The sequence below is a fragment of the Miniopterus natalensis genome, chromosome 12 (genome assembly GCF_054644295.1).
Source record: "Miniopterus natalensis isolate mMinNat1 chromosome 12, mMinNat1.hap1, whole genome shotgun sequence".
Taxonomy (NCBI): Eukaryota; Metazoa; Chordata; class Mammalia; order Chiroptera; family Miniopteridae; genus Miniopterus; species Miniopterus natalensis.
In genome coordinates this window covers 73,454,931-73,464,078 of record NC_142092.1, presented here as the reverse complement: position 1 = coordinate 73,464,078, position 9,148 = coordinate 73,454,931, and the positions used below count along the sequence as shown (strand labels likewise).

The following is a 9,148-nucleotide window of genomic DNA, read 5'->3' as shown; positions in this document are numbered from 1 at the left end:
GGGACCAGGGCGGTTATAGGCTGCGGCGGGGCGGGCGGGGCCCTGTCTCTTCGACCCCATTGGCCGGCGGAGGTGAAAGGGCGGGCCGGGGGCGGGGCTTTGTCTGGCTCCGTCGGGGAGGAACACGCCGAGTCGCCAGGGGAGCTGTCTCCGCCCCCGGGGTGGGCGGGGCCGACCTCGCGGGTGCGCGCGCAGCTCGCCGTGCGCCGGCTCCGGTCGCCGTCCCTGGATCCTGGGCGCCCGGCGGGTCTGGAGGCCGCCCTCGCGCCCCCGACCTGGACCCTCGGGCACTGCAGACGCCCCCGCAACGGGGGCCCCGGACCCCCGGGCTCAGGAGGTGGGCCCGGGGCGGACGGCGGCGGAGGAGCGCGCCCCTTCCCCGCGCCCCGCCCGGCGCCCCGTAGCTCTGCCCCCGTAGCTCTGCCCCCCGCCCCGGGCCTCGCGGGGCCCTCGCCGCCCCCTCCCCCGCCCCCCCTTCCCTGGCCCCCCGCTCCCCGCCCCCGGCCCCGCCCCCGCGGCGCCCCTGCCTCCCGAGCGGCCCGCGGGCCCACCAGCCGCTCCCCCGGTTCCCCCGCAGGGCTCGGCCGGGACCCTCCAGCGGCTGCGGCGGCGCCTTCCGCTCCCCGGTGAGTCTGCCGGGCCCCCCGGCGCCTCTCCGCCCTCCCCGTCCCTCGAGCCCGCCAGGCTTGGAAGCGGCGGCCCGTGTGGCGCAGTGGTCGGGCGTCACCCCAAAACCGGGAGGTCAGGCTTCAGGCTCCATCCCAGCAGGGGGCCTGCGGGAGGCAGCCGGCCCCTGACGGCCTCTCATCGATGTTCCTCCCTCCCTCCCTCTGAAATCTAGTTCAAATGTGGAGGCAGCAGAGCGCTGGCCTCAGCAGCGGCGCCCCGCGTGGGCTCAGTCTCTCCGGCCCCCCGACACACCGCGAGGGGTGGGTCCCTTTTCACACCCGCACATAAGCCGTTCCGGTTCCCTCCAACACGGGAGCTCTGCCCTGTCTTAGGGCACTTGGGTACTTTCAGGGTTTGCCAAGCCCATGGCCCCCCGTCCTTTAGAACTGAGCTCCCTCGGAGGGGGCCCCCCCACGCCGGGACGCCGGGCTCAGGCCAGCAGCCCCGTGAGACGCCCCCTTAGCACACTGGCCGCCAGCTTCAAAGCACTTTTCAGACTGGTAGTTAGTCGATTACTAAGTTGTCCTTCACGCATCCCTTTGACCAAGTTTTCTGAGCGCCTGCTGTGTGCCAGGTACTGCTGTAGACGCAGCGCAGTCAGCAGTAAATATGACAGAGCCCCTGCCCTGGCGGAGTTTACCCGCCAGCGGTGTAAGGTCAACAACGACAATGACATTATCGGTGAAAGGCATGACACCTCAGGTGGTGGTAGATGTCAGGAGACATCAGGACAAGGAGAGCGAAGGGTTGAAGAGTCACCGTTTAATCTGTTTCCTGTGTGTGTGTTTTTAATGGGTTTTTTGTTGTTGATGTCAGAGAGGTGGAGAGGGAGAGAGAGATGGAAACATCAATGATGAGAGTCATCCATCGGCTGCCTCCTGCACGCTTCCTACTGGGGATCGAGCCCGCATCCCAGGCGTGTGCCCTGACCGGGAATCAAACCAGCAACCTCCTGGCTCAACCACTGGGCCACACTGGCCGGGCTCACCATTTCTGATTAAGTTCCACTTGCCAGAACTTAGTTGTAGGGCCACATCCAACTCCAAGGGGAGCTGGGAAATGTCGTCTCATTTGGGGTTGGGTGATGTCTATTACCGAGCAGAAGCAGGGAATGCCTATTGGGGAACAAGTTGTAGGTTCCAAATTGTGGATAATTGGTTAGTCCGGCTAATGATTTTTTGTGCCACTCAGCGGCCATCTCCCAAGCCTGGCGAGGCCGACAGGGCCAGCGAGGATTCTCTGCACCTTGACATGCAGAAGCTGAAGGAGAAGAGGGACCTGCTGGACAAGGAGATCTCCCAGTTAACATCAGAGTAAGTCTTGCCGGGCTTCTCGGCTTGCTTAATTAGGATAACTGGTGCCCAGTAGCTACAACCCAGTTATACCAGCTCAGCATGAAAGCAGGAATGAGCTGCTGGGTTCAGGCGTTTCCTTAAGCCCTTTTGGGTAGAGTGTGCTCAGGCTCAGGCACTGGGAAGTAGGGACTGGAAAGGTGTTGGGAATGGAGGTCACCGCTCTCTGGGGCCCACATTCTCTGCCTCTGCCTCTGTCTGCACCCAGACTGCATTCCTCCCTCAGGTAGGGTTCTCAGTGCCTTGGGGGAGGCTGGTTCTTCCATAGCTCCCAAGTTCCCATGCCTCTTGCTCCAGCCATGGGGCACAAACTGAGCAGCTTTTGAACATGCATTTCACGCTTGAGGGGCTCTGAGTAGCCACCCGTGTGCCCATCTGTGAGTCCCTCAGCCATGTCCAAGGACACAAAGTACCCATGTGGGTGGGACCCCTCCCTGAGGGCATGGGGAACATTTACCAGGGGCTGATCCCCTGCTACTATGAGCTTTAGTGGACACAGTCTGTCTTGCCATCTCCACGTCCCCAGTGCTGAGCTCCTAGTAGGCCCTTTGTGAACATTTGTCAACCAGATGTCCTGTTACTCTCTGCACCTTGGATTCTCATCAGCTTTCTCTTCTCCATCCCTCGCCCCAGAGGCTACAGTGTGGCTGAACTGGAGGACCATATCTCCCAGCTCCATGAGTACAACGACATAAAGGATGTAGGCCAGATGCTGCTGGGCAAACTGGGTGAGCAGCAGGATTCCAGGGGAGCCCGCAGGGTGGATGCAGTGAGTGCTTCCTGAGCGCCTGCCCCGGGCTACTCTGCAAGGTGTGGGGACACTGGAGACGTGGACACTTGAAGGGCTGTTTTCATGTGACTTCTGTTTCCATGTCGGGGTCAGGGAGGGAGGACGGTCACTTACTAAAGAACAGGAGCAAACAAGTTATAGAACATGTTAAGTGCTATGAAGGAATCAAAGGGCAGAGATGGAGAATATTGAGGTAGGAACAGGTGGCAGGTGGGGGTGAGGGGAGGTAGTCAGGAGGCCTCTGAAGAGAGCCCTTCCCGTGGGAGGAAAGAGCCATGGAGGGAGGGGGAGGAAGTGTCACCAAATGGCCAGTATCACCCTGGGCACGGCAGCAGGGCAGGTGGAGGAGGTGGGGTTTGCAGCAGGCCCTGGATACAAGGCACACATGCATCTCTGTTCTTAGCAGGTGGCTCTGGCTGCTCTGTATGGAGAAAAGATCCAAGGGGAGCCCCTGGCAAATGCTCCCCGTGCCCTCAGGGAGGGGTCCCACCCACATGGGTACTCTGCAGAGTGGGGAGAGGGTTCGATGGGTCTAGTTTGGGGTGGCGAGGCAGGAGTGGCAGGGGAATTATGTTGGCAACTAGGGGAGCAGGAAAAAGGTGCAGGAGCAGGTGCTGGGTGGTCAGGGTTTGGCCACTCTCCCGCTTCTCCCACTGGACACCCACCCTTCCTTTCAGCCGTGGTCCGATGTGTCACCACCAGAGACTTGTATCCTGAGTTTGGCCTGGACATGAGTGACTGAGCAGAGGCTCACAGTGCCTGGTCCATGGCCCCTGGTCCACGGCCCCCTGGGGCAGGCTGTGCAGCTGTGAGAAGCTGTGTGAGCCCAGGTGGCACACCCACACTTACCAGCGAGAAGGTGTTGGCAGCCTTTTCCGGAGAGCCCACGCCAAGTCAGGAGGGAGTCCGGGGAAGGGGAAGGTGTGTCCCCAGCTCCAGGACTCCTGAGACGCCCCAGTGATGCCTGTGTCTATATCTGTCTCCTGTTTGTGAATAAACACATGGATGGTCTTGGTGTGAATCTGAATGACGTCCCTCTCCGCTGACAGCCCATCTCCCGGGGAGCAAGCCTGCCGGTTAGAGCGGCCTTACCTGTGCCGGCACCGTGCCAAGTGTTTACATCCATATCTCGATGCTCAGATCCATCTGATGAGGGTTCAGTTTTGCTGTCCCCACTTTTCAGATGAGGAAGTTGAGGCTCAGAGAGGCAGAGTGACTTGCCCAAAGTCACACAGCCAGTAAATAGTGGAGCAGGGACTTGAGCCCAAGTCAATCAGAAGCTGATGGTTGGCAGTGCTGCTGCTCTGGGTGGAGACAGGCGGGTGAGAGCTGAGGGTGAAATGGCAGCGTTTCGAGGAAGTCTCCCGTGTAAACTGACCTGCAGAAGGAGGGTCTGGTCCAGCTTTCACCTCCGCCAAGCAAGGATGAGCTGTCGCTTCTTCATTGGGTGTCACTTATCATGACCAGCCCTCTGTGGCAAGGATGACACCAGAGTGTCACAACTGCTGGGCATGGTCCAGACTGATGGGACTTCACCCCAGATCTGCTGAGTGTTTTGACCATTCCCCCTGCCCCTCCGGCCCTGTCCTGCTGGACACTCGTGTGAGGTTCCAGAGGTGACAGCAGCCCTTGGATCGGGCTGTCATGTGGTGAAGTAAGTATACGTCCTAAAACTGGCCATGAGAGCTGACCTGGGTTTGAGTTCCAGCTCCGCCCACTTACAGGCTGTGTGACCTGGGCAACTGGCTTGGCTTCTCTGGAAATCGCAGTAGCACCTGTGCATCAGTGAGCATTGGCTGCCTCGACCAACAGCCCCCAGTTCTCCATCCTGACCCCCAAGCCAGGTTTCCTTGCCTTGCAGTGCCTGATGGGGGTCTGACATTCCACCGCCGGAACCCCCAGCGGGAGAGGAGGTGGGGGAGACACAGCACCTCTGAACCAACTCCCAAATCGGCAGGTGTCACCTTTATTCACAGTTAAATGCCCAGAACCTGTCATGTGGCTCAAACACACTGAGGGAGGCTGGGAAATGACAGTGAGCCCATGACCCAACTGGTGTGACTCAGTGGTTGAGCATCGACCCATGAACCAGGAGGTCACGGTTGGATCCCCGTCAGGGCACATGCCCCGGGTTGCAGGCTCAATGCCCAGCAGGGGGCCTGCAGGAGGCAGTGGATCGATGACTCTAATCATTGATGTTTCTATCTCCCTCTCTCTAAAACTCAATTTTAAAATATTTTAAAAAGCCAGGCAGGGTATGACTCAGTGGTGGAGCGTTGGCCTGGGATCCAAGAGATCTCTGTTCGATTCCCAGTCAGGGCACATGCCCGGGTTTCATGCTCGATCCCCAGTCGGGCGTGCGGGAGGCAGCCAATCAATGACTCATCACTGATGTTTCTCTCTCTCCCTCTCCCTTCCTCTGAAGTCAATAAAGACATATTTAAATATATGTTTTCAAAAAAATAAGTGGAACAACAAATTGATCTCAAAATAAATAAAAATCTTTAACCCAATAAAGACGTTAAAGGCAGACGTAGGAAAATAACAGAGGAAATTCACCACAGTAGTAGTAATGCTTGTTTAAGGTGGTAGGATTACTGGCGGTTTTTTCTTTTTCCCGCATTTCTACGCAGCTCTCAATGCCAGGATGCTGTGGGCGGCCCGCGGCTGAGGGGCCGTCTCCACCCGCACCCCAGCCCCTCCGCAGGCTGTTCTCAGTCTAGCTGCTTAGCCCTGACCTTCCTCTAACTGATGCTCGTGTTTACGCATTTCCCCCACCCCGACTTTGGTATCTAACATCAAAATTTACAGCAGGGTATCTTTTCTCCTCTCCCTTAGCTCTAACCCTCCTCAACCCTGATTCCGCGTTGCTCATGCCCGTAACCCCTCCACGCCCCACAGATGGCGGGTGAGGGGGGCCAAGGCCTCTCGGGCTGCGTGCTCCCGCTCTGCCAGTCGCCGGGGGTTGCATTTCTTCCCCGGAAAAGGCGACAGATGGCATCAGGGCAGCTCCAGGGTCTTGGGCTGGGGACGGCTGCAGGGCGAGTGATCCAAAGCCTGCGTTCGGGGCCAGTCTTGCAGCGCTGCCCGGAGGGCTTGGAAGGAAAGCGCCGCGGGTCCCTGTCCCAGCGCCGTGGCCAGGGCCGCCTCACGGGGGCAGTGTCCGCCCGGAGATGAGCCCAAGGGCCGGGAGGCCACCCCGGGGGCCTGGTGGGGAAGGCCCGGGCCTGCCCAGCCTCTGGCCACAGGCGAGATTCCCCCAGCGCCCCGAGAGGAGAGGTTTTCTCTGGCAGCACCCCTCCTGGGAGTCCGCCATGACCCCCAGCCCCCCCAGGTCAGTGAGAAGCCAGCCGGTTGTGAGATGGGGACAGTGACCGGACATTTCCTGGGAAACCGGCAGCCCCGGGTAAGTCTGACCCCGGGCAGCGTGTTTGCTCACGGCCAGGGCAGATGCTCCTGAACATGGTCATCGCCCGGCACATGCGGGAGCTCAAAACACTGAGGCCCCGCAGCCCACTCGCTCCCCCGGGAGCCGAAGGGGTCGTTTCTGGGCAGCCTGACCTCACCGCAGTGGTGTCACCGGATGGCGCCCCGCTTTATTTTTATTTTTTAAAGGTGTTTTTGCAGTAACGTGAATTTATTTTTAAATCCTCGCCCGAGGATGTGTTTATTAATTTTTAAAGAGAAAGAGAGCAGAGGGGGAGAGAGAAACATGGATGTGAGGGGAAACATCAACTGGTTGCCTCCTGTATATGCCCCGACTGGGGATCGAACCCGAAACCTAGGTATGTGCCCTGACCGGGAATTGCGCCCGCAGCCTTTTGGTGCACCGCACGGTTCTCTGGCCAAGCGAGCCACCCAGCCAGCGCAGCACCCCGCTTAGTTTTGCTCAGAAAAAGGGGACTCCTCGGGAAGGCCAGGCAAGGGGCCCAGCCACAAGCCAAGGTTTCCCCAGAGAAAGGTTTGATGGCATTGACAAGGAACATTTAGAAAACACTGGGGCTCAGGTGGCTCAGTGAGGCTCTCCTACGCATCCCCCGTTCAGTGTCCCCAAGCTGGAGGGCGGAGCGACTTGCTCCCGGCCACAGGCCCACGCTGCGAGCCTGGCTGGGGCGCACTGTCCTGCCTCCCCAGCAGAGGCTCGTCCTCTCTCGAGTCTCTCACCCCGGGTCATGCATTAATAAAAGGAGTCAGAACTGGAACCCAGAGCTCTCTGAGCCCTTAAGCCCAAGGCCTTACCACAAATGTCCACTGTGCTTCTCACAAGTCGTATCTGCCCAAGGCCCTGACCTACCAGCCAGGCCAGTGGCCAGAAATGAGCAGCCTCAGCTTTGGCCTTGGGCTTGGCCTCGGCCCCTCCCTCCTAATTTCTCTGCGTGGGAGGCTTTGCCCTCTGCTCAGTGAGCCTCTCCTTCCCAGCGTCAGGAACTCCGAGCAGGAGAAGACCCCTCCTGCTCTTCGGCTCTCAGTTCCTTGCACTCATCTCAGAATCCTGCAGGATCTCAGCTGAGGCAATAACCCCAGCAGGTGCCACGCTGAGCACAGGCTCGGCGCCGGCCCCCAGCCTGCCGCTCAGCCCCACGGTTGCACGGATTCGACGGTGGCCCTAAGAGGCATATAGTCTTCTCCGTTTTCCAGGTGAAGCTAACAAAGCTCAGAGAGGTTAAGTCACTTTCCCAAAGAAACACAGCTAAGTAGCAGACTCGGAGAATGAGGGCTCCAAGGATGGGCTCTTTAAAGACCTGGGAATAATTTCTAAACCTCGAGTGTCACAGTTATCTGAGAGGGCGTTTAAAAATAAAGATTTGGGCCCTGGCCGGTGTGGTTGGAGTGTCGGCCTGCGAGCCACAGGGTTCGGGGTTTGATTCCTAGTCAAGGGCACACACCTGGTTTGCAGGTTCGATCCCCTGCCCAGGTCAGGGTGGGTGCAGGAGGCAACCAATTGATTGATGTCTCCCCCCCGCAACTCCCTCCCTCCCTTCTTCTCTCTCTAAAAACCAATGGAAAAAATATCCTCGGGTTAGGATTAACTACAACTGAATAATGAAAATAATGATAAAGATTTGAGTCCCTAACCCCTTCCTTAGCGATCCTGATTTTGCCGGCCTGGCCTGGGGCGGACGATCTTTTTTAATGAGCAGCCCAGGTGCCTGGGTACCCGGCCCGTCAGGCGAGTGTTCCTTAACAACTGACGAGTTGCTTTTAGTAACTTCTAAGCACCGGTAGTAACGTCTGATCGAATCCGGCCTCCAACCCAGCTGTCTTTAGACCCGTCTCCAGAGCCCCCGGCCCCTCAGAGCCAGCTCTGGGTCAAACTCAGGGGACCTCCGCCGGCTTCCCCCGCAGCTCGCAGGCCCGCGGGCCCCGCGTTGGTCGGCACCCTGCCTGCGCTGGCGTTTACCTGCTGCTCCACCCTCCACCCTGGCACCCGCAGACCTGCCCAGCTGGTTTGCCCGGGAGGGGCTCGTCCTGTTTGCCATCTCAGGGCTCCTCTCCATCCTGGTTTATTGGGGGCTCAGAGGTTGGGAGTGGGGTCCACGTGGGGAAACATTCTGGGCAGGGGGTCCCTTGGAGCCCAGGCTTCTTTTCTGATCTCAAGGCGGCTGGAAGGCCCCCTCGCACCCGAGCCGCCCACCTGATGCTTGTCTGTCTCAATCACCCTCCGGCATCCGCAGCAGCAGCCTGAGCCCTGTCACCCAGACGGGAACTGCTGTGTGACTAATGTCTGTCCCTCCTGTTATCCAGCCATCTCCAGGGGCGTCCCACGCCTCCCGCGGGCGAGCTCAGAGGAGGCGCCACAGGATGTGGGGAGCCGATCCAGATGCGATAGCAGGGCGGTGGAGGCGGTTCCTCCCTGTGCTTTCATCCTGCGGCCGCGGAGGAAGCCCGGCAGGTGCGCCAGGCAGGGCGGACGCGGGAGGCTGGGCCACCGCCCCGGCCGCAGCTTCCACATCTGGGGGCAGCTGAAGTGAGCCCCGCTGAGATCAGAGATACACAGGCTGGTTTGATGCTGTAAGGCAGGCGAGTGTCGGCTCATCCCGACGCCTGGTTCTTCTCGCTGTCTGTGACTCCACACCCCAGGGGAGTTTTAGAGAGTGGGGGGGGGGGGGGAAACACGTCCACGTGAGAGACACATCGGCGGGTCGCCTCCCGCATGCACCCCGACCAGGGCCAGGAATTGGGGATCAAACCTGCAACCCAGTCCTGGCCGGTTTTGCTCAGTGGTTAGAGCCTCGGCCCGAGGACTGAAGGGTCCCGGGTTCGATTCCAGCCAAGGGCACGGTTGCAGCCTCCATCCCAGGCCCCAGTCAGGGGGGTGTTCAGGAGGCAACCAATC

The 9,148-nt window shown here is 59.7% G+C and overlaps 1 protein-coding gene across 1 annotated transcript; it reads left to right on the top strand.

Annotated features, from left to right (window-relative positions):
* Positions 1–245: 245 nt before the first annotated feature.
* SWI5 (SWI5 homologous recombination repair protein) lies at positions 246–3,894 on the top strand (the record flags this gene model as incomplete). Its single annotated transcript, XM_087822572.1, has 5 exons — positions 246–337; positions 578–626; positions 1,861–1,982; positions 2,655–2,749; positions 3,489–3,894. Coding segments are annotated over 5 exons (423 nt in total), but the record flags the coding sequence as incomplete, so codon positions are not given.
* Between the last annotated feature and the right edge of the window lie 5,254 nt (positions 3,895–9,148).